At 38.2% G+C, this 26,650-nt stretch overlaps 1 protein-coding gene across 3 annotated transcripts in view; it reads right to left on the minus strand.

Moving 5' to 3' along the window:
* GRM7 (glutamate metabotropic receptor 7) overlaps positions 1 to 26,650 on the minus strand; it is an 825,787-nt gene that overhangs the window by 303,793 nt on the left and 495,344 nt on the right. For all 3 annotated transcript variants that reach the window (XM_033133274.1, XM_033133273.1, XM_033133275.1), the window contains exon 5: positions 2,365 to 2,505. In XM_033133274.1, the coding sequence (XP_032989165.1) occupies positions 2,365 to 2,505 (141 nt within the window). The remainder of the gene's footprint in view (positions 1 to 2,364; positions 2,506 to 26,650) is intronic.

Below are 26,650 nucleotides of genomic sequence, written 5' to 3' on the forward strand. Positions count from 1 at the left end.
GAACATCTGGACTGTATACAAGACCGAACCCCGTTAAGGCCTCTACATAAATGTTCAAGATTCTGGCCAGTGGGTGTGGTGATCTACTCATCTTGTGGCCGCCGAAGACAAGCCTCATAAGTAAATCCCCTTGCTTATTAAACTTGCCATCTACCAATCTGGAGTGGGCCGTCTATTTCTTTGGTCCCTCATTGCTCTCTGAGCACGAAGGCCAGTTCACGAACCAACAACAGGGAAAGGATAGAGTATTCAAATAATTTGGGACCACAGTTAATTTAGTACATCTGATCATAGATTTTTTTTTTTTTCACCTGGAAGGAGCATATGAAAACACAAACACCTCTATTTCCATTATTAAAAGGTGGTGGTTTGGATGATGAGCTTACTTGTTTTTATAAACCTAAATTCTCAATGATCAGCACTAAAATGTGACTACAAATAAAACAGCTTATGTTAAAGCACATAAAAAGACTGGGGATTCGCCTTTGATGGAACAATTCTAATGGCCATCACACAATCCATTCTATTTTCCAGACACTCTACAGAACATCACATGTCAGAAAGAACCAAAAAAATGTCATCAATCATTTCGATTCTTCTAACATATTTGGATGTTCCTTGTCATATAGACAAATTATCCAGACACCAAACTAATTTTTTCAGTTTCTACTTGAAAGCTTTGTGTCACCTAGGTCTAGTCAACATTGAATTAATTTTTTTTCTCTTTTCCCCAAATATTATAAGGATCATATTTATGAAAACACTCTTGTTGTATACCATAGCCTAGAGAATGTGGTTAATCTGATATTATAATTAACTGAGTTATACATTCAATTATGCATACTTATTTTGTATCATTGTTTTACTTACATCTCTGTCTCGGTCATATCTTACCTCTTTTTTTAACAGAAAACTTCTTGAGGAAAAGCCCTAAACTTAAGCATCTCCATACCAATGACCGTGATTTTAGTATCATGCTTTGCATGCTCTACTGGTAATTAATAGATGTTTTCTGAATGGATGTTCAAAAAGAGCTGTATTACAAAGAAACTAAACACAGGAAGTGTGTCCAACATGAGTGTGCCTTTCCTGAACACACAGAAGGGATTTTTAGGGTTTTGTGGTACTTCAACGCTATCATTACAAACATGGAAGGCAACTGAAGTTTAGAATTTAGGATTTAATAAAGGTCTAGGTGATAAGACAGATCATGTCACACCCTTACATAACGCCTTTCCACAATTTCCAGTATTCTTAGGATAAAGACCAAATCCCACATATGTCCCAACATGGCTATTCCTGGTCCGTAACTCTATACTTGAAACCTCGGTTCACACCTTCATCCTATTCTTTTCTTCAGTTACATTTTCTGTTTTACACATCCTGAGAGATACCATAATTTCTCCTGCTATAAGCCCTTTGCCACATTATTCCGTTATCAGAAATTCTCTAATTTGTCCTTTCCCTTCTCTAACCAAACGATGCTTACTCATCCCTCAAGTAGATCTTTTGAAATTGTGTCTGCCTTCAATGAATGAAATTCCTCGGTTATAGGCCCTTATAGCCCTCAGACACTTATTGCAGATTGTAATTGTGTACTCCTAGAGAGATCACTGGAATGATGGGGATTGCCCCCCCCCACTATACTTGAAGCAGCAGGAAAACAGGGTCCACACATGGTTTGCTCACCATCAGATCACCTGTGCTTAGCACACTGGTTAGCAGAAAGGAGTTGCTCAATCAACATTTGTGAATGAATGAATGTGTAACTTTGCTTCCTGACTACTCACTATATAGACAGATGGCATACACATGTGTTTTTAATTTGGAATAATTACACAAGGTTACATATGAGGCTTGGTGACTATTTTAAAGCATATTTTAAGTAGCAGATGACTCATTAATTTCGATGTTATAAAAATCAGTTGAAACTCTCATTACTCTAAACCCAAGTACTTTGTTTCCTTAATCAAATATCACCATCCATGGTAATAGTTAAATCCAGTGCTGATATGGGACTGTCAGAGATTTCTGTCCATGTGAAAATGACTTCAGATTCCTAGCTACAACATGAACTAATACTTATCAGTGAGAGCATTCAAAACAACATGACCCCTTTTGAATTCAAAGAATCAATGAAAATGTCAATTACTGCAAGATGGACAGGCAGAAAAAAATACAATCTTGTCTGTACTTCTCTTGTCCTGCAAGATGCATGATCTTGCTCCATTTTCTGAACAATCTAGTAAGATTCAATTTACTTTTTCAATTTGTCTCCAGCCAGGCTTCCTTCTGTCATTTATGCAGACATTTTAACACGGGCCATGTAGAGTAACAGGAGACGGACAGTGAGAATGAAATTACCTGTGCATTTGCGATCTGTGTCTTCTTTCTTTGACCCACTAATCGTCAACTTGCAGTTGAAGTTTTCTTCCCAGTATTCGGCAAACCATACGTTTCTTCTGTTGTTTTCAAGTGTGCGAGACGTAAAATAGGCATCAAACCCTAAACAGAGTTAAATATAAAGGTCATTGCTTGGGGGACCTGCTGAAACAGTTGAAAATAAAAATACCAGTGATGATTTGTCTTTGTTTCAGTAGACTGAATGTCTTTTGTGTCAATCAAAGAAAAAAGGAATCAACAGAAGAAAAAAACATTCTAATGCTCTACCTATGCCTATATCTCTACTTCAATCTGTCAGACGGATGTTGGTTATAAATGACATTTACACAATGAAATCTGTATTAGAGACTTGGGGATGACATGATACTCACACATGCCTTGCATCTCTGGTGAGCTAGACTGGGGACCAAAGCGTCTCTATCATCACCAAGATCATAACTGGTACTTTTAGTGCTCACTATGGACCAGACTCTGTATTTTACATAGATTCTTTTACTCATCTCAACAACCTATGCAGTAGTTACTGTCATTCCCATTTTGCTGATGAAAAACAGAGGCTTGATGAAATAATAATGTGTCCAAGGTCAACGATTTTGCCATATTTTGCATCTCTGACCAGGTGAGCTACAGACCTGTGGATATCACTGTAAGAATCCTCTTTCATTCAGGAATGTCCCACTATGTAATTAACTTTCTAGTTAAAAATAGAAGTTTTTAAAGAAGCCATAGACAACCTGAGCCCAACATTAGCACAATGTTATTCACAAAGAATGTGAGATGAATAGAGACCCAAGAAATCTCTAGCTACCTCATGAGGTTAGTGCAATTTAACTATTCCAATGAAGAAATATGGTCATGTTAGAATCACATTGGATTCAGTATCACGAGGCCTGGGCTTGAATTCCAGCTCCACTAATCTCACTAAGTCGTGGAAACATGAGCAAGTACACACAACCTTGCTGACCTTCCTCTCATCTGTTTGTAAAAATGAAGATGACAACACATCCTTCCTCACTGTGTCCTGTTTGTAGCAGTGGGAAGACTGGAAATTTACAGAGTTTATATCAAGAACCATAAAAGAAGATGGGCTTACTTTCACATTATTTAAATCAAAATTTTCCCTTAACTTTAAGGCCATTAAAAGAAAAAAAAAAAAAAAATAGCTCCAGACTCTAAACTCCATGAGAGGAGAACAACAGGTTAACTTTATTAACCACTACATTCTGAGCACCAAATTCGTGGTTTGATATATAGTAAGCCTACTATAAATATAAACTTAAAATATATAAATGTGACAGTGAAACAAAAAAGAGAAAGAAAAAAAACTGTAAAGTAAAGGGGAATATATACACACACACACACACACACATATATACACACACACACATATATATATATATATATATATATATATGATAAAAAATAAAAATAAAAAAATAAAAAGAATATTCTATATCTCTCAGGTCATTTTCTAGGCCATTTTCAGGACCTGATGATGTTTTGACCAGGCACCCAGCTAACTGTCCTTTTAAAGCCACCATGTTAACTGATTTAAGATAAAGGTGGTTGTAGTATCTGATCTCATTCTAATGTCAATACTGATTGATTAGTCTCGCTGGAAGTCCTCCTCCCATCTCCCTGTTCTCCCAAAAACCTGCCTCCACCCCAGACAACTATTCAGTAGAATAACATAATACTCCTAAATAAAGGGGACTCTCTGGGGGAAAGAGATGAGTCCTCCATGTTTCCAAGATCACTACATACATGCACTTGGTCATGTCCATATACACAGACACTCATACATGGTGACTAGTGACTCATTTTTCTATCTTTGCCCTGTGCAGGGGTTGAGGGGAACCAGACTAAGCAAGGGTGGTAGACTGTGACAGAGGTGGCCCCTGATGGACCATGCTTCCTGAGCTTTAAACCTTTGTGTAGTCCCCTCTTATACACTGCATTCTTGTCCATGGGACACTGGCAGGTGCGATGCAAGCAGAGGCCAGGAAACCCTGTACTGGTACTTGCGGAATTGTACCGGTATTTGCGGAATTTTGCTCCTTAGAATCCAGCTGCCCTAAGAGGTTTGTCTGGGAGATGTCATGTCATATAGAAAGAGAGGAATCCAGCCAGACCTCAGCCCTCTCAGCTAAACCTTTTCTCCCATTCCAGCTCCCCAAGTGATTGTACTAGAAGAACTACTTAGCTGAGACCAGATCCAATTGGAGCTTTGTGGCGATTTGTCTTTTCAGCCACGCACGGCATTTGAGGTGGTTTGTTACATAGTCATAGACAACTGAAACAGCCCTTCACTACCACAGCACCGTGAGCCCCACCTTCGTGCATCACCCAGACAACAATGCCCCCAAGGAACAGGCATCCTCAACAGAACACAAAGGGGCTTCAGAGAAACTTTTCGGCCCCATGTTACAGGTACTAACCCAAGCCAAAGTCAGAATAGGAACTACTAAAATGGCTCAGATGGCAGCCTGGATACATGCACTCTCCAGCTCAGAAAACATCTTTAGAGGAAACCTCATCATTAAAAAACGTCTATTGTTTCAAAACACCTCTCTTCAGCCTGTATCTGCTGGAAATGTAGACGAATGTTGATGAAGGAAGGACTAGTTGAAGGCTAACATGCAGGTAGGTGAGTGTGGAACATTTAAAAGAGAAGAAAAGGAAGGGAAAGCAGCAGTCAGTTCTACTCCCCTCTGTTGTACTTGAGAACGAACAGATTTTTGGAAAGAAAGCAACCACTGCAGAGGATGTCTGCATGCATTGCAGCAGGAAGCGAATGAAGGGAAAGAGTTCTTATCCAAAACGTTTGTCCTCCTCACTCACGTGTCTGGCTGGCTCGGCCTGTTCAGCTTCCTGCTCCTCCTGGCAGGCCTGCTGGCCACCCTTTCCTGTGAGCTGCATACTGCTCTTGCTTCCCAAATGCATTTACGTAGGACTTGCCCGGGGATCTCATAAGATGCAGATTTTGATCCAGAAGGTCTGAGGTGGGACCAAAGATGCTCCGTTTTTAACAAGCCCCGGTGATGTTCATGCTGCCCTATGGTCTCAGAAGCAACGCGCTGGTGGGGAGGGGGAGGAAATCCTGCATTTGTACTAAGTCCCACTTGAGGCTCATGCTGCCTGTCCTTTGAGAAGCGGGGCTCCAGGGCAAATCCTGAACTTCAGCAAGTAGGATGTGAGCGGCTGCAGCCCAGTTTGTTAGACCTCAGCATTGTCACCCTCTCAGCCTCAAGTTTGTGCCTTGATGCAGATGAGAGGATGTGGGCCCTGCTTCTGCAGTTCAGACTGCTGCTTAGCACGCTGCTTGGGAGGACAGGAGCCCTGCATTGCCATCCTGCAGCTGGCCGAGGACCCCGGAGAGGCAGAGCATGCTGTGTTACCTGTTGATGAATTTCCCAAGGGGACTCGCTCTGTCTTCCCCTGGTCATCACTGCTCAGGCTCCCTTTGCGTGCGCCAAGACTGCTTTCCTCAGTGTGTCTCCTGTTACCACTCTGGGCTCTCCACCCCGGAATTTCAATTTTGTGCCATGTCTTAGTGTTGCTAAGAAGGTAACCTGAAATAGCCCTGTGTCTTCACTATCTCCTCTGCAGGTCTGCAGGCCTTGCAGCGAAATCTCATTAGTCTCAGCCAGGTTCCACCACAGCATACAGGCACGCTTTGTTTTATTGCACGATGTTTTATTGAGCTTCACAGGTGTTGCATTTCTTTTTGCACAAATTGAAGGCAAAACCCTCCACTAGCAAAAGGGTTACAACTCGTTTCGTTGAGATACTTGATTTATTGAGATGGTCTGGAACCGAACCCTCAATAGCTCCAAGGTCTGCCTGTACCTTTGCTTTGGGGCAGGTTCCTAGAGACTTGAGCTGTTGACTTGCATGAGAGCTGCACTTTTTGTCGTTAGAGAAGCCACATAGTGTGGTTGGGAACAAAAACAGAGTCACAAAACACGGGTGGGAACCTAGCTTTGCCACTTTCTACCTGTGTGACTTGAGCAGACTACTGTTATTCTGTCTCAGTTTCCTCATATGTAAGATGCAGTTAATATTAATACCTACCTCACACGGTTGTTATTACGATTAAAATAGCTATGATTTGTAAGTACTCAGCATCATGCCCGATAAAGAAGAATATTAGCTGTTGGTTATTCAATGAACACACTCATCCAATGAATATTAACTGAGCATCTGTGTGTGACAGACACTGTTCTCTGCACTCACAAAACTTGGGATTAAAACATACCCGGCACCTCATGGGATTTATAGTCAGCCAGAGGGGGAAGATAGACTTTAAAAAGTCTATCATTCAAAGTAATACAAATTTACAAGTTTAATGGCTTCCGTGAAGGAAATGTAGGTGGTGTTTTGGGAACTCACACAATAGAGAGGTAACTGTCTTAAGAATTCAGAAAGGGCTTCCTGGAGAGACTAGATACATAAGAAAAAGGAGAAATAGGTTTTCACTGAGAGAGAGGGATTGGCAGAGATTGGACATTTATTCAGGTGAAATAGCATGTGCTACGCCTTAAGAGTATTGAAGTCATTCTAGCATTACAAAATGTTCCAGGATAACCAGGCCTCAAAATTGACAAGTATGAATAGACTATATATATGCAATCTAGTTGCTACTAAAATTCTAATAACTCAATGGCATAAGTGCTTATCCAATGAATGAAGACATGTATGAGTAAGTTTGTCTTCCAACTAGTTGTCACTATATGCGTTTTATATACATTTTCTCATTAAGTGTCACAGAAAGCCTAGATATTAATCTTATTCACACTTAAGAGGTAGAAACTAAGGCCAGAGAGGAATTTGAGCCCAAGTCTGCCTCATTTTAGACCCTGGTTCCTGATTTCCATACTGCAGAGCAGTGATTCATACGTTTTGGTGGCTATCACAATCATCTGCAGAGCTGATTAAAGAAGGTGGAGACCGGGGTGGCCGGATGGCTCAGTTGGTTAGAGTGCAGTTCCCTTAACAAGGTTGCTGGTTCGATCCCCACATGGGCCACTGTGAGTTGCGCCCTCCACAACTAGATTGAACCAACTACTTGACTTGGAGCTGATGCGTCCTGGAAAAACACACTTCAAGAAAAAGAAAAAAAAATGGTGGAGCCCAAGATTATTGAGATAGCATCCCTGAGTCTTCTTGTTTTACCCCAAGTTCCCCAGGAGATTGTCATACCTGCTGTGGAGCGTTGCGACAGCCTACTCACATGCCACCTCCCCTCTCACACTCCTAGATGTCTGATCACTGAAATATTAGGTTGGCGCAAAAGTAATTGAGGTTTTTCCAAGTATTTTGAACCTTTTAAACCGCAATTACTTTTGCACCAACCTAATACTACATCAGACATTCAATTCACAAGGCGACTGGGATGCTTCAACAGGTAGAAGAGCAAAACAGTTTCGGGCTTACCCCGTTTTACTGTGTTTCACTTTATTGAGTTTCACAGATGTTGCATTTTTTACCAATTGAAAGCAAGAACCTCTACCAGGAAAAAGATTACGACTCACTTTGTTGTAATACTTGCTTTATTGCAGTGGTCTGGAACTGAACTTGCAGTATCTCTGAGGTTTGCATGGACATGGTCAGACATTGGAATGGGTCAGTCAATCAAAATGTAAAACTGGCTGCAGGGGCTGACGGTGCTGCAGCCAAAGCCAGTATCAGAAAACAGCTCCTTGCAGACAATTCAAAGAAGCAGAAGCAGAGATCAGATCGAGGTTTTTGAATTCAGCGGATCCTTGCTGATTTGCCTCAGCTGAGTCACATCTCTTTTGGGATATAGCAATTTGTTTACTTCTTTTTAGCAGGACTATGGCAAAATATTAATTAATGCTTACGGGTTCCTTCTATTCATTTTCACTCACAAAGAATAAAATTGTCCATGGGATCTTTAAGTTTTTAAAAGAGACTTGCTACAACCATGTCTTCACAGTGCCTTGGAATATACTTGGCAGCCCTTTGGCTTAGGCACATGCCATACCGCTACTTTATGAGTAGATAAGGAGCTTCTGATATGGGGAGGTCTAAAGCTTTCCCTCTGGCTGCAGTCACTAAGCCATCACTCTTGACCTGTCACTACAGGTTCTGCAGCCTAATAATTTTACCTATTTTCTCTTTAGGGGTAGGTGATTTAATACAAGATGTACAGTCACCGAGAGAGGGCTAGGGATAGAATCAGAAATTAGAATAACTCTAATAATATCTAGAAACATATGTATATAGGTGTGTGTGTGTGTGTGTGTGTGTGTGTGTGTGTGTGTGTGAGACAGTGAATTGAGACTTCTCCTCATTCCTATTATAGCTCAGAAGAAAAGTGATCTGGATAAACAATAAAGGTATTATTAGTTATGTTATCAGAGTTTTTCAATGTAATCCCGGGCACTGAGAGTAGGGTTTCGGTTCCCAGGAAACAGAATCTGCATTACGTTGAAGAAGGATTATTCTTTCATGTGGAACAGATGAAATTCTTATAATGAAATTGTTCCTTTTGTTGGACAGGTTATTTTAACTTCAGACATTAATCTCCAGGTGGTTCTGAAGCAAATGTCCCATTGGGTGCACATTGTGTAACATTCCTGTAATCTTGGATGTAAACCTAGAGGAGCATAGAAGTAACAAGCAGGGTTTTAGCCGACATTATGACTCTACTTCTCTAGTTCTTTCCTCTTTTAACTGGAGTGCTGCCCTTAAACACCCCCTGAACTTTGTGGTTGAGACAAGAGAGTGCAAACCTACAGACACACAATTCATCCTGGCAGTGTGTTTGGGAGGTGACCTTTCCAGCTGAGAAGGAAGAATCTTCTCACAAGTGTGTGGTACAAAAGGAAAGCTATCAGAGTGTCAAGAGCGGGTCAGAGGACATAGCTGCCTTCATGGCCAGGGTAAAGGGACACTGACAGGTACTGATGTAGCTTCATGTGGCATCGGAAAATGACCACTAACCCTGATCGCTGCTTTATCCACACAAGTCATGCATTGCAGGTTAGAGCATCCCTGTCAGCCGAAATGGCAGGGAGCAGTCAAGGCTTCCTTCTCACTGGCCTATAAAGGAGAGGATCTTAGGAAGGATGTGCTCATGTTTCAGAAACACACAGCTCCTGGCTCATCACAGGAATGCAATACTAACAGAATAGGTGAATAAACTGATGAGTAAGAAGAAAAGACAAACAATGGGCGGTGGGGGGGGGGGAAGAGAGAGAGAGAGAGAGAGAATGTGAGAGAGAAGGAGGAAAAGGGAGGGGGAAAGGAAGAGGGGGATGGGAGGGGTAGAAGGAGAGGAGAGGAGAGGAGGGGAGGGGAGGGAAGGAGATGAAGGACAGGGGAGAAAAGGGAAGACAGAGACATTGATGAGAAGAAGCAGGGGAACTCATATTCCCTGCTACTCACTGACAGGCTGTATCAGAAGAGCAAACTTTGAAAACAAGTCTGTATTTGTTTTATGCACTTTTCTATTTCTATGACATAACTCATTGTAGTGGTTTAAACTGAGGCCCTCAAAAAGATACATTCAGGTCCTAACTTCCTGAATTTGGATCTTGTTATACCATATTCAAATACAACATCTGGATAGTGTATAACAAGAAATTACCTTGCAAATGTGATTAAGGATCTCAAAATGAGGTCATCCGGGATTACCTGTGTGGGCTTTAAGTCCAGTGACAAATATCCTTGTAAGAGACACACAGACACTCAGGGAGAAGGGGCCATGGAGAAGGTCATGTGACTATGGAGGCAGAGACCGGAGTGATGCAGCTACAAGCCAAGCAAAACTGGAGCCTCCAGAAACTTGATGAGCCAGGAAGGTTCCTTCTATAGAGCCTTCAGAGGAAGCATGGCCATGTTGTTGGACCAGTTTTTTCCCTGCGAGCACAGCCGCTAGAAACTTTCCGCCCCCCCCCCCTCCAATACCTTATCAGAGCAGTTTTCCTGCAAACATAGCGGTTAGTGGCTTTCCCGTCAAAATAGTATTAAGCGATCACAGCTGTTAGGGACAGACCTCCCCGGCACCCCGGCCAGATTCTCCCCCCAACCCGGAGGCCTAACCCTATAAAACCAAGCGCCCGGCCCCAGTAAGTGCTCAGCCTTTGGGAACAATCCCGCTGAGCCGCCGGCGTAATAAAGCTGTGTTCTCCCTGGTCTCTGCGTGCCGCTTGAGTCTCTCGGTCCTCGCCGCTTTTCCACAACAATGTTAACATGTTGATTTTGGACTTCAAGCTTCCAGAACTGTAAGATGATACATTTCTGTTTTAAGCCACCAAATCTATGATCATGTCAGCTCCAGGAAACTCATACACCAACAATAAGTAAAATAAATCCTATGGTACTATACCATTCTACAACTTCTGTCTAGTCTGAACGCAACATTTGTTTCCCAGATGTTCCAAACTAAGGGCCTGGGGAATATACTTAACTTATAAACTCGTCCTTTTTATTTTGTCCAAGAATATTTTTAAAACTAATCTAAATGTTGGGATATTTCACTTATAAGTCCAGATTTCTGGCTTCATATACTTGTTCAGTTAGAAGATGTGGTAACACAGACCCTATTCCCATGTGTCAACTTTCAGCAGGTGCTAAAGAATGGCTCTTCCCTTCAGGGGGGCCTAAGCACTTCTGCTCACAATATGTCCCCACCACCTCTGATGGTGTCAACATTTGTAAAACTTGTATGGTTGTCGTGGTAGACACTGAGCTTTCCACCACTGAGAAATGCATCTCTCTTACTTTAATACACCTTTGCTGTCACTTGAGTGATACACAGACTCCACTGAAATGAGAAATACTATCTCAGGCCCCTAAAAATATTTTCTTGAAAAAAGCAACTAAAAACATAGTGAAGTTGGAAAAAGAAGCAGGATACAAAAATGATAGAGAAATCATTTATCTTCATATGTACAACCAAAATCACTTAAAAGATGTAGAGGAAGAGAAGACCACAATTAAAATAGCTACAAAAAACAAACAAACAAACAAACAAAAAACTCTATCTAAGAACAAGTGTATCTTTCCATTAAATCAGATTTCTTTTTGTCTTTCAGTAGAGTTTTAAGGTTTCCCTTATGTCTACTCCCTTGAAGCTAATTTGTAAATTTTATGTGATTTTAATAAAAATATTAATTTGTTTCCCCTAGAGTTAGACATGTTCCTTTTAATGTTCATATATACAAAAACAATGAGAATCAGGAGAATTCTGAAAAAGAAGAGTAAGTCTGATGAATGTTTAAGGGTGTTGGGGAAGGGAGGTGATACAAAGGAAGGCGAATCCTATCAGGTATGATATAACAACAGATGCCAAATTCTCTAGGATTAAAAAAGAGTAGTTCTGACACAAGAATAAGAAAATCATTGGACCATTGGAATGGGACATAAAGTCCAGAAATAAACCCAATTGCACATGAGGACGTCATAAAATAGAGAAGAAAGGCAGTGTTTCAAATTACTAGGGGCACACTGCCCTCTTAATAATCTAATTAACAGCAACTAGTTGTATAGTTTATTGGTTCACACTCAGGAGCTCCCCAGATGAAATCTGAAACTGGTCCTGGTACACTGAAGGCAAGGAGAGACTGAACAAAGAGGCAGATTGGTAGGTGGCAGGTTTAATAAGCAAAGGAACTTCCTACCAGGCTTGTCTTGCATGCCACAAGACATATAGAGCTTCATACGTGCCGAACAGATTCTGAAAACTTTATAGAAAGGCCTTAACTGGGTCCAGTCATGTATTCAGTTCAGATAGTTTCAACAACTTATTCTCTCAAGGCTACTTCCTTGAAAATGGCTTCCACTGTGGGAACAGGAGCCTCTGACTGCCTGAGTCCAGATTGAGGGTCAACTGGAGGTCACATCCTCCCGATGATCTCCTCCAACATAACTGAATAATGATCAAATTGGATCCTCGTTAGAAACTCACATTGTTAGTCCACAAGAAAATATGGGAAGCATTGTATGGATTTAACCATAGTAAGTGAATTTGAGGTTTCCAGTCTCTGTGAGAGAATGGGTTTTGCACATTTATAGGAACTAAGGATTCTTCATCCTGGGTTTGGGGCCTTCTGCTGCAGGACGTCTGCAGTAGGTGCCAGTGCCACGTGGCATGTGCTCTGATCCCCTGTGCACACGGCCTGCCTACACTTGTGCAATGCTGTGGGCAGTTGGTTCCTAGTCTGCCTCTCTCAGGAAACTTTACATTCCTGGAGGACAGAGACGTTGTCTCACTTCTCTTTGCCTTCCCAATTCAAGTTCCGGTAAACGTTTATCGAAGTAAATTGAAGTTGAAGACATGTAAATCAGTTTGACAAGAAGATCGTTACTGATCTAATGGGACAAATCTAGGCTCTCAGATGCACCCACAAATTTGCTGGCTGTATCTATTGATGAGAGTGGTGGAAGCCAGGCATTATTTTTGAGAAAACAAATAAGAATTATTGCAATAGAAATTATTCCACAAAGAACAAAAATCTCTTGGGAAGTGTTTATGGATGAGGTAGAGAAAATAATGTTTGCAATATTATTCTACAAAATGCCTCCAAAGGGATGTTGCATATTATATAATGCTAGAAGGCCTACCATTTTTTTTCTTTCCTTTAAATTGCCTGGGAAACAGAAGGGCACTTTATGTAATCTGAGTATGCTTATATGGAAATGAATATGGGTATGAACAGTACATATTCAACTGATAGTTTAATAGTTCAAATGGTTAAAAGCAGACTCTGAAACTAGAATTTCAGGGTCCAGTTTCTAACTTTGTCGCCTGCTATCTAGATGACCTCGAGCAAATAACCTAACTGTCCCGGCCTGTGTGACGAGGGTTGTGGGGAGGGAGGAGGGCGGTGCAGGGTTAAAAAAAGACAGTAGCCATGAATCCAGTTAAGCGGGGCCAAGGGACATGCAGCTGCAAGGACTGAATGCCCGTAATCGGGCCAACGCCTTAGCTTTTATTAGTTAGGTGGAAAAGTAAAGGAGATAAAGCTTGTCAATCTCAAGATCTGTGAATCCTATACATCATAAAAGGAAACTGATTCAAGCCCATCACCCTTGCCTGCAGGCAGCAGAACCCTACCTCTCAGGATGTCTGTACTTCCCCAAGGGACAAAACCTATATGCATATGAATAGATGGAGAGCACATCATTGAGTCACTTCCCCTGCAGGTTGTGGGAAGGAATGCAGCCACAGAGGCAGAGGCTTTCCTTAGCCTGAGGAAGGTGGGGGGCTGTGCCCACCTCTACGAACACCATGGGTTCTCCTGTTGGTCCCCACTTGACTGTGCCTGGCTTGAGTTGTCCTCCCCCCGCCCCCACCATGGGGAATCTTACTCGTCATTGGCTGACCAGCCATCTTTTTTGGGACCAAACAGGGAGACATAAGCTGCAAACACAAAGGTGTAGCAAAGTCCCTGAAAGGATCCGTCTCACACACTCTCCTTTCTTTAGGGGCAGGTACGAGGAGACAGACGGGTAGGCTGCTGTGTGGCGATACTAACAAGTCTAAGTTTCTCAAAGGGGGATTATGAAAACGTCTACTCCACAAGATTGCTGTGTGGCTACTGTGGGAAAACAGCATTTAGAACCATGCGTGGCACATATTATGGTAAGTGTATAAATATTAACTAAATGAAAATAAAATCAACACAGGCACACAGGAAGGGGAGAAAAAGAGAGAGAAAGAACAAGAAGAAGAAATTTAGGGAACTTTGAAATTTGAACCGTAGGGACTATGCATGAAATGCTTAGCTATCAAGATCCTGGCTTTGGAGTCAGATGGACCTGAGTTTGAATCGTGGGGCCGCCAACTACTAGCTAGTTTATTTTGCTTATCTTATGCTAGGTTGATCACTTAGGTTTCCATTGTTTGTGTTTGGCTGTTGAACTGTATATTTGTTTGCTCATTCATTCACTTATTCCAGAAAAGACTTAAAGAGACAAATCTATTTCCTCATCTATAAAATGAGGATAGTAGTACCTACCTTATAGACTGATGTGAAGATTTAAAAATATTAAGGCTAACCTAACTAACATCTTTTTTATTTGTTTTATTTTTCAAGTACAGTTGACATTCAATATTATATTAGTTTCATGTGTACAGCATAAAGTTTAGATACCGTGTTTCCCCCAAAATAAGACCTAGCCAGACAATCAGCTCTAATGCATCTTTTGGAGCAAAAATTAATATAAGACCCGGTCTTATTTTAATATAAGACCAAGTCTTATATAATATATAATATAATATAATATAATATAATATAATATAATATAATATAATATAATACAGGGTCTTATATTAATTTTTGCTCCAAAAGACGCATTAGAGCTGATTGATGGCTAGGTTTTATTTTCAGGGAAACAGGGCATTTATATACATTATGAAGTGATCTCCCTGATAAGTCTTGTACCCACCTGGCACTATACATAGTTATCACAATATTATTGACTATATTCCCTATGCTGGACTTACATCCCCATAACTATGTTGTAACTACCAACTTATACTTCTTAATCCCTTCATATTTTTCATCCATCCCCGAAACCCCTCCTATCCAGCAACCATCAGTTTGTTCTCTGTATCTGAGTCTGTTTCTGTTTTTTTTTTTTTAGATCTTACCGGTAAGTGAAATCATATGGTATTTGTCTTAAAGTTGCTGAGTAAATGAAAGTAACTTTACCCTTGTTAATGTACATAGGTTTTAGTATCAGTTCCAGACACTATAAAGCAACTGCCTTCTGTCCTTGAAAGCCCCTCATCGCTGTCCTCTGCCATGTGCAGCCACGTAAGCTTAATAGCCTGAATTGATGTTATTCTGAGGCAGCTTAGGATGCAGTTGCTTCTAGGGATGAAGGATAAAATGCCATCCCTCTAGTGGATGCTTTAAGAAGTGAGGCTTGAAGAGCTCACCATCTCCCTGAAGGCCACAGGCTGTTTCTGCAGAGCGTGGAACAGGTGACGGATCAGGTGTGGCAGGAAGCTCCTGCTCTCCTCCCTTCTACCCACCCTCAGTATGATGCTCCACTTGAACCCCTGCCTTAGCTGGTTAAAGGTTCTGTATAGAACCTTGGTAAAGGGTCTGACTCACATAGGTTACAGCCTTATTTTGGGCTTGGGTTTCTAATATCCTTGCTATAATCTCTTGCCTTCCTCCCCTCCTGCCTTCCTCACCTTCCTTTTCCTCCATCCACATTATGTTATTTTCAAGATATCCCAAATGTCCACAGTTTTTTTTCCTCCCAAGTAACAATTATCACACTAAGCGAAATAAGTCAGACAGGAAAAGTCAAGAACCATATGACTTCACTCACATGTGGGATATAAAACTGAAAGGCAACAAAGAAAAAAGAGAAACAAATAAAGAAACAAAAATGTATAGATATAGACAAGTTTAGTGGTCACCAGAGGGTAAGAGGGGAGGCGGGAGGGTAGAAGAGGGAAAAGAGGGTCAAATATATAGTGATGGAAGGAGAACTGATTCTGAGTGGTTAACACACAATGTAATATACAGATGATGTATCAATATTATAGAAATACACACTTGAAATCTATGTAATTTTGCTAACCAATGCCACCCCAATAAATTTAATAAAAAAAAAGAATTGTGATGTTAAATTTGTTCAATCTTGACTGCACCAATCTTGGGTGTGATACATATTGACACTGTTTCAAAAATCATAAAAAAGTGCACACTCTTTTGATATCACAATTATACTTCAAGATACTTATCCCAATAAAATAACTACATAGGCATTTTAGAAAAGATAAACTACTAAATTATATTAAGGGATTAATTTTATTAGATGTGATAAGAGCTAGCAAATGTGTAAATAGATCCTTAGTTCTTATCAGTTAAGAATACTTTCTGAAATATTTTAGGGGAAAAAACACAATGTCTGGGATTTTATCTAAAATGTCCCTTCACAACAAAAGTTCAAAGGGGGGAAATTAAAACATGCATAGCAAAATATTGATGGCATTTGAAGTTAGGTTACTGAAGATAATGATTAGAGCACTGTTTATAATAAGAAAAACTTAGAACCATCACAAATTTCCAAAAACATATTACTAGATAATAGCTATATGCTCCAATAGTATGCAGTCATCAGAATTTGACAGATAGGAAAGTATAGTTTTTAAGAGCATACGCCATTAACTGGGAATTCATATTAATATGCTCTATTAAAAAAGTTAAAAATATTTTGATAGTTTGACTATATCTATATATGTATGAATATATATACATATGGAGAGAGAGAGAGCTGAAAAAATGTATACACATTTTAAGAAAGGAAAAAACTGTACTAAAATTGTCATACTCAATATACACTGATAACAAAAGATGAATACAAGTATGTGCATACATTTTTTTGGGACTTCCGGTACATATAGCTCATAAAACATCGATAGTGGGTTATTACTGGAGGGTGGCTGATATTTATTTTACTTTTGGCTAATTCATGTTTACTAATTCTGTCTATATAGTTATATATATATATATATATATATAGTTTTATGTATATATATATCATATCTATAAAACAAAGCACAAACACAATTATGTGTAAAACAAAAACACATATATGTAAGATATGTATCACCAAAATATATGTCCATTCCACATAATATTCAATCTCTTTCATGTCGTAACATTTTTTAGAAGAGCCGTATCCTCTAAGATAAGCTAATTTCCATGCAAAACTAATTTTCACAAATGCAAACTATGAATCTCTCATTTATGTCTTTATCCAAAATAGGTAGAATAAGTATACTCATGTGACTACTTCCTACATCTACAACCACAGCAGACATCACCAATCAATCATGATTATTAGTCCTAAGGATCCTGGTCTCCAGCTCCTTTATAGCTTTGTGCTTTAGGAAGCTAATGTTGATCTGACATTTTTTCAAGATAAAAGTTACATGCTATCCTTGATGTGACTGTATATTTTCAACAAATTGTTCCTGGAAATCTATTATGTAATACATATTATTCTCAGATATGAAAACATAAATAAATTAATGATAATACAATCTAATAGTTAATGGGTGACTATTATACCTGAAGCTTTGGCCTAAAGGCTTTGCATAGGTTTTATATATTGGACATAAAACAAAACAAAAAAAACAAACAAAAAACTGTTCTCTGCTCTCAAAGAACTCTCAGTTCTATGATAACTCTGGAAAGTTACAAAGGACAAACATCTGGGGTTTTTGCTTAATATAATGTGGTCAGTATTTTCATGAAAGAGATATGACAGATGGTAGATAGATAGATTGTCTTTATAGAAAACCAAAAATAGTAGGATTTGTTGCAAACATTGTTTATTGACTGGACAGTGTCTTTGTTGTTCTCATTATAAATATATATATATTAGAACTTTAAAAGAGTTAGGAATTTTCTATCATTTCCTGCTTATCCACCAAGGGGCTTCCTGGTGGGAAGAAGGACAAAGGTGGAAGAGAAAGAGAGCATATTCCAAACTCCATAGTGCATGCATGTACACACACACACACACACACACACACACACACACACACACTCTTCCTGGTATCACATCCCTGCTGCCATCAGGGTTGAAAACCTACCTTATGCAGACTGCAGTGATGTAGAAAGACTACCAGGGCAGTTCCTTCTTTATCTTTTCTTTTATTATTATTATTTTTTTTATAAACCTAGAATCAGTCATCTATCAGAGTTTCTCTTTTCTGTCTCCCGAACTCTAAGACCCATTTTAGCCTCTATTACTTTGTCAACATTCAGGAAGAAACAGTAAGTTCCCAGATAGGCTGTGGGCCAGGTTACCAAGCTGGAGAAAATCATGTAAGTCCAAAACAGTCAGCAAGGATCTGTCAGAGAATTTCCCAGCTGAGATCTGTCTTTCATAAAAGACAGACTTTACATGAGGAGTGTTTGCCAAGGTTTGATGCCTGCAGATATATCTCCCCAGGACAGTGCTATAACAACCCACGAATACTCATGTGTGTGGAGTTCCTCTTTCTAGGAACACATCCTGTGTTCTAAATGAGGATTTGCAGAATATCTACATCTAGAACAATAGTTTATACCCCTGGCTGAACACTGGAATTATGTATGATATATATATATATATATATACACACACACATATATATATATATATATATGAAATAAATAAATAAATAAATAAATAAATAAATAAATAAATAAATAAATAAATAAATAGAGGTATACCTATGCCTGGACTCCAAGCCAGACTAATGGGTCTAGGCATCAGTATTTTTAACTTCCCAGGTGATTCTGATGTGCAGTCTGGGTTGACAACATCCATTCTAGAATATTATGCAATTTGATTACTCATATACCCATTTTACTTATAGCCCCAGAAGAGTTATCCAAGGTATATGAGAAACACAGAAGACAGGTCCCTGAACTTGAACATATCTATTGGTGTATATGTATATGGATAACGTAAGATAATGTTACATGCTCAACCGTCTTCTGAAACATCAAATAGTGATTGATTGAAGTATGTTGCCATAATTAATTGCAACTCAGTACCATCTTTGAAAACTGTTATTCATTATACGAAAGCTTTCCAAAATTTTAATTAATAATACTGTGCTATATAGAGAGTATACATACTCGTATGTTTATTCAAGCTTGATATCATCCTAATGAATGTAGGGTCAGATTTACGTTTTCATACTAAATTTTGTAAAAATTTGTTATATATAATTTGTATGAATAAATGTTTAAGAATTTTTTGAATCATTAAATTATCATGATTACATTCATGTGTGTATATAATTTTTCAACAATCATGTTCTTACAAAATAATGATTTTAACCCATAGAAAATATTGAACAGTTCAACAAATGGAACTACCCATTTTTCCAGGCAACAATAGAGTGAAAGCCAGACAAACTTGTCAGAGAATTATTCTGCATCATGAAAGCTTCACATTTTATTTTTAATAACTGTACAAGAACCACGTTGCCTGGTTACCATCTTCATTTTGTACTCTGATCTAAAAATGTCTCAGCAGCCAGAGTTTTCAGTGAGTTCAAAACCTAAACTTATATAATCAAACATCTATAACAATCCAGAAGGAATTTTTACCAAAATGATATTTCATTTTTTTTCTGATCACAGAATCAGCCATTGCCTAAAGATTAAGTGAAAGAAAAAATCAACTAATATTTGATGGAAGGACTTGTCTTATGCAGATCTGAGAGACAAAAAAGAAAGGAAGAAAAAAAAGAAAGGACTAGAAGGAAAAGAGAAAGAAAAACAGTAATACCAGTGCCTCAAGTTTCTGATCATTTACTATTTGATTTTCTATGGGAAAAGTTTTATGGAGACTGAGAAAAGCTTAAATTGATATTTAAAATATCATCTAATAATGTCATGACAAAGGTCCCTTTCATTTTGTGGTATTTTCAGGTTTTAGCTACACTGTCCCAACATCCTAGCTTTTGATCCCTACTCCTGAAAATCCTAATGCATGTTATATTGATGGGTGTTATTTCTCTGTGTATTATTTGGCATATTAACAAACACATCATACTTTCAAAAATGTAAAAACAGCTGAGAATAGATGTTCCACATAAATAAATTTCTTTATGCGAAGATCAAGTTCAGGAAGCAAATTCAGATCATTTCATTATTTCATCACCCAAGTTACCAAGATATTTCTGAGGAAAAGACATTGCATTATGTGCTATAATAGGAAAGGTTATGTGTTTTGAATTCTCTCCTCTGCTTTTGGGCAACTATAATTTATTTTCTAGGAATCCACTTACACATTCATATAGTTGTGCTAGGTGTTGATTGACTGCGTAGGGGTGAGCACCCAACCCAACCTGGGCCAATCAAATTCCCTTCTTTGAGAACCTGAAATTGGACATAATGAAATGCCAGTCTCAAGTGAGACTGCTCATTTTAATAGATGTAAAATAAGGAGTTGTGAGTAGCAGGGCCATGAATACTGGGAAATAGAAAAAGTCAGTTTGCATTGGGCGAGGAGAATGAGTCAATCAAAGGCCAAGAGAGAAGAGACATGGAGGAGGAAGAAAAAATTGTCTTGCACTTTCTACAGGGCTCAAGTACACAACTCCAACCTGTTTCTAGGACCCGGATATATTTCTTGCCCTTGGATTCTATACGACACCTCTTTATCTTTATAGTAAATCATCTCTCTTCCTAGATGTTTAGGCAAACCCCAATGGGCATCTGCCATTGATTGGCAAATATAAGAGTTGTAACTAATATTGATGCGGGATAAGTTAGATATAGATTTTATTCTCAAGGAGATTGCCCAGAAGTAGGATACACACAGATAATTTTAACAAAATGGAGAGAATGTCAGAAGTTATAGAGTTGAGATGATGGACATTTTCACAGGAAGAAGCAAACATTCCTATCTCTGGAGAAGCTGGATCAGAAGCTTTTTAGAGCAATGATATCAAATTGGTGTATTTGAAATGTCTAGAATGATGGTCAACGTTTTTTCCTTTCAATATTTTTTCTAAGTAATTGGTGTTGCAAGAGTACAAATTCAATTTTCTGCCGTTTGCTTCAGACACAGAAATCTTTGTTTCTCCTCTTAACATAGAATACTGTTGGTGGAAGAGCGTCGCACTCTGCATTTTAACGTGAGTAATGGATGGACTTGGTATTCAGACTGCATGGCAACATAATGAATATGGTCTTGCCTCAGACATGATGTTTCCAACAACAAAATATGGTCGACATTGTTTGTACCATAGCCCTACCAATAACTTCCTCTTCCTCTAAGGATCTGGCAGCACACTGAGTGCCAGAGAAGAATTCTGTGACAGTTACTGGCAGAGCCTGTGCTTGCGACCTAGGTCAGTGTCATCATCCAATGAGATGCAATCCTATTTTAGTCACCAGGGATTGCTTCTTTTTCATCCAAATTTCAAGTGTTTTGGATGAAATCATAAAAAGACATGATACAGCAATTAATCACAGCAGAAATTAATTAAAGCAAGAGGCCCCATGGTAGAGAGATTATGAAAACATGTAATCCCTGCTCCCAAGGCACTTTCGGTCTTTGGGGGTAGATAAGAAAATATAAACCACAACAATAATAATAATACTGTTTATTTAAAAAAAAATAAATAATTATACTGGGTAAAGAGTGTTAAATGTGTTATTTCAATCCTCACAAACAGCCTATAAATTAGCTATCATTATTATCCCCATTTGGTGAATGAATAAACGGAAACTTATATAGTGTAAATAACTTGCCCAAAAGTGCATAGCTAGAGTGGAACCTAAACACAATCGGCTTGATTACAAAGGGTAAGCTCTTAACCACAATGAAAGAAGAAAAAAGAGCACAAAACCATATAAAAATTTCAGAGGTACTCTATAAATGTTGCAGGAATTCAGGTGATAAAAGGGAACACCAGGCTGGACTTACGTGCAGTTATACCACGGCAGAGTTGTGATCTGAGTTCAGTCTAAATGCGGAGCTTATACAGACAGGAAGGACTAAAGAGCGTGGAAGATAATAGCAAGAATAAAGGGGTGAGGTGGTTGCATCATATGTGTTGCTGAGTGATGAACAGATAGGTGTGATTACAATGGATGCTTATGCAAAGGAGAAGCTTATGTAAAGGTATGATGGAACCAGATTGTATAATAATATCTAAAGTATAAAAAACTTGGGTATTATCTCATGGGCATGGTGAAATCCTTGAGGGTTAGTTCTTAAGAAAGGAGACCTCGACAACAGAGATCCCTGAGGAAGTATACACTAGCAAGAATGGGAAGAGGGTTTACATTGTAATGGAAGCACTCATCTGTGTGGTCTGTTCTAATTCTATAGCACCCTGAATTGTCTTTACATGGATGTCCAGGAAGATGCCTCTTTCACAGCCACAAAAGCGAAAAAGTACACACAATGTTTTAGTCCTTTGTGTGTGAAAACACACAATGTTTTCACTTGAAAACCCATGCTCTAAATAATTCAGTGTGAAAAACACTAAGCAAAGAGACATTGCAAAGCCATAATAAAAATAATAGCAATTAACATTATGCAGCATTTATTATTTCTAGGTCCTAAGTGATTTACATGAAATAACCTATTTAAAACTTCCAACAGCCTTAAGATAGGTATTACATTGTACCCATTTTTCAGATGAGAAAAGTGAAGCAGGACTAGCACGAGTCATTCGCCTAGGGATATGGGGAAAGCATTCTGTCATTATTGGAGAAGATGAGATTTCATCCAGATTCTCTAACTCTAGAGACTGTGCTCATGGTTATGCTGTGAACTTCTCAATCGTAACAGTAGTTGACTAAGAAATAATAAGTATGACATTTAGAATGGGAAGTTTTACAGGGACAATTTGAAAACAGGACCTTATGGCAGAAAAAAAGGAGACTAACTAATTGAATCTAGTGTTTGTGGAAAAGATTGAGGTTGGATTTAAGAATGGGTTTACAGAATGAGTTTTATTTTTTCTTTTTAAATAGAAAGATGGCGTGATTTCCAAGCCACTGAGCTTTAGATTAGGTTGAACAGTGAAGAAAAATGCTCTGAAGTGTAGAGCTACAGATTCAGAAATCAAACAAATACATCTGATGTTTCGAACTGAGATAAAAAAAATACATTAACAAAAACAAGAAACAAATGTATAAAGATAGGAGGCTGGCACATGAAGAGATGAGACATGAGAAATGCCCACATTTAAGGATGTGTAAGAAAAATAAAGGAGCTATCAACAGAAACAGGGAAATTGTCAGAAAAACAAAGAGGCCATAGGATACTTGTAACATCCTGCAGCTCAGTAAGACCTAGAGTTGGCTTCATTCACTTGTGACCTAAGACTCACACAGGACTCCAAGTTTAGAAGGGTCCCACACTTTGATTTAATGCTTTCATGCCACAATCTTGAAGTTCCTGATAATTTTTTAACAAGGGGCTTCACAGTTTTATTTTGCACTGGGCCTCACAGAAATATATATATCCAGGTCTAGAAAGATCTCAGGGGTCACCTTTTCCAATTCTCCATTCAATGATAAAATTCCCTTTCAAATTTTCCAATCCCTAAACTATCAAATTTATCTATAAATATACCCAGTCACTGAGAACTTGACATATCTTGGGGATAGCCCATTGCATTCGCAGATAGACATGAATTTTGAGAAGCTCTACCTATAGAAAGCTAAAATCTGTTTGTAACTTACATGCATTTGTCTTGGTCCTACACTTGAAGAAAACAAAATGTAAGTATAATTGCACTGCTATGTTATCTCTAACTTTCATGATTTACCTGATTTCAGACACTTGTCCCATAAAACCAATAAACTGTTCATTGCCAATTGACAAGACTGTGGTTAGCATGTAGCAGGCACTCAATAAATACTAATGAATTGAAGTGATTCTGAACCATGTATCCTAGATTGTTTGTTATTTTCAGAAAAGATATTAAAATCTACTTATGGGCTAAGTCACCCAATTTAAGATTTCTAAATATGCAGACATTTAAAACTTAAATTAATTCCCACATGGTATTTCTGAAAAATTTTAGAAGGCAATGGTCAAAGGCAATGGTCATGTTTATATAGAATCGTTTCATTTTCTTCAACTTTCCCTAAAATTGGGGGTGTTTCTTTGTGACCTAGGTCAGTTGTAATTTGGGTATGCCCCGGGTGTTGTGGGTCCCTTTAAAGCAGGGTTTCTCGACCTTGGCACTAATGACACTAATTAATGGCCACATTAACTCTCTGTTGTGGGACTGTCCCACACAATGTAGGATTTTTAGCAGCATCCCGTTTCTACCCACTAGATGCCAGCGGCTTCCTCTCCACCCAAAACTGTAACAAACTAATATCTTCAGGCATTGCCAAATGTCTACTGAAATAATCTTCTGGTGAAAACCACTGATATAAAGTAAAACACCTCTACATGATGGCTTTAGGTAGATGTATGGTATTAGCTTCACCGAATTACAGGTTTTTGTTTTTTATAATGACACTGAAAAATGAATGTAAAATTAGTATGTAGTGTATGACGGTGTTGTTTAAGTTATATGTCAATATTATGATACTTGGAAGGGGACTCATCCCCAAAAGTTCCCTGGGGGATGAGTTTTAGTTTCCTCTTTGTACCTCTTCTTCCTTTTCTTTCTTTCTTTTTATTATTATTATTTTTTTTGGTTTAGTTATTTCTTTACACTTTCCTTACTCTTCAAATTTTTACCAATTAGAATGACTACTTTTTATAATCAGAGAAACATGGTGTTTTCATTTTGAAATCAACTAATGACCATGTAGGTGGTAAGGAAAAGGGGCCTGTGGGTATAAACACATTCCAGAAAGATCCATAAGATAGGCTCCTGGGGGACTCTGTATTTCCCTGTTTCTTCAAAACCCATATCCTATGGTTTACAGAATATGGGAATGATATTAGAGTCCATGAAGTTCTTCTATTTTATGATCTAGAACTATTTTATATACACACAGGAAACATAAGATGATACAATAAGCCAGGGATAGTGTTGTAGAATGAAGAAGTGCTGCACTAAGGTACGTTTGTACCTAAGGAAGCGGGAAAATGGTGCCATTGGCATCAGATGACATACACGAAGGGGACTTGGGCATTTCTCATGAAATAGGCCACTGAACTGAGTTCCTTTTATATACACCTACTCATCCATCCAAAACATGTTTCTTAAACAACATTTTGATCTTGGAGATACCAACAATAAATAAATAAAGCATGAGACACTATTCTTGCATTTCCCAAAGCTTCATATAGGCATTCATACTAAAATAATAGCCATATATTCATACTAAAATAATAGCCATATAATAAAATATAGATAAATCAGAGTCTCCAACTTGCTAATTCATATTGCAAAAAATGAGAATTTATTAAATTTTAGAGTAGATTAACTGGTGAGGATTTAACAGCCATCTTTTTCAGTTTGTAAACATTTTTTAAAAAGAAAATCAAAGCAAAATAGCAAATAAGTTAAAGAGATAGTTTTTCTTTTTCACTACCTCAGCTATCTCTTCTCAAATTTATCGTTTTTAGTTGGTGTGGTTGCACTTTTATTCAATTACAGCTTATAAATATAGGTTATATTAAACCCAAGATGTAGCTACAGGATTTTTGAAATTATTTTTTCTCAGGTATAGTTGACATTCAGTATTATTTTATATTAGTTTCAGGTGTACAGCATAGTGGTTAGACATTTATATAATTTATGCAGTGATCCCTCCCAATTAGTCCAGTTGCCACTTAGCCCTACTGTACATAGTTGTTGCAACATTACTGACTATATTCCCTAAATTGTACTTTACATCCCTGTGACTATTTTGTAACTATCAATTTGTACTTCTTCATCTCCTCACCTTTTTCACCCAGCTCTCCATCCCTCTTCCTATCTGGAAACCATCAGTTTGTTCTCTGTATCCATGAGTCTGTTTCTGTTTTGTTTGTTTATTTATTTTGTTCCTTAAATTTAGTATATAAGTGACACCATATGGTATTTGTTTTTCTCAGTCATTTTATCCAAAAATGCTTCCTAGGTTTACTTGGGTCTCATTGATGAATTTTATAAAATTTTGACCAATATGAGCCCTCTCAGAAATGAGAATCATCGATACAAAGAAACCATGATATTTTGGGGAAAAAATTTTAGTTGGGTGGAAAAACAGGGAGAAAAGATGCTATCTTAAGTTAAACTCTATACTAGGCTTGAAAGAGAAAAAAGGCAAACAAGAAAAGTTATTTTAAATTTTTAATGAGAATTAATGTGTACCCTCTTTGGTGAATATGATGTAACTCAAATGGAGCATAGAAAAGTGAATGAGGCTGTTCTAGGTCTATTTTGACTTTATATTTTCATTAAAAGAAAAAAAATTGAAGTAATAATCTATTTATTATTATTATTATTATTATTATTATTATTATTTTCTCTATCTCCTTTTAAAAATTTTATTAATTTTTTGAAGTGACAATGGTTAGTAAAATTATATAGGTTTCAAGTGTATACTTCTATAATACATCATCTATAGATCGCATTGTGTGTTCACTACCCTGAGTCAGTTCTCCTTCCATCAACATATATTTGACCCCTCTTACCCTCTGATAACCACTAAACTGTTGCCTGGGTCTTTGATTTCTGTTTGTTTGTTTGTCCTGTTTGTTTGTTGCTTTTAATTTTATATACCACATATGAGTGAAGACATATGATCCTTGACTTTTTCTGCCTGAC

The sequence above is a fragment of the Rhinolophus ferrumequinum genome, chromosome 17, assembly GCF_004115265.2.
Source record: "Rhinolophus ferrumequinum isolate MPI-CBG mRhiFer1 chromosome 17, mRhiFer1_v1.p, whole genome shotgun sequence".
Lineage (NCBI taxonomy): Eukaryota > Metazoa > Chordata > Mammalia > Chiroptera > Rhinolophidae > Rhinolophus > Rhinolophus ferrumequinum.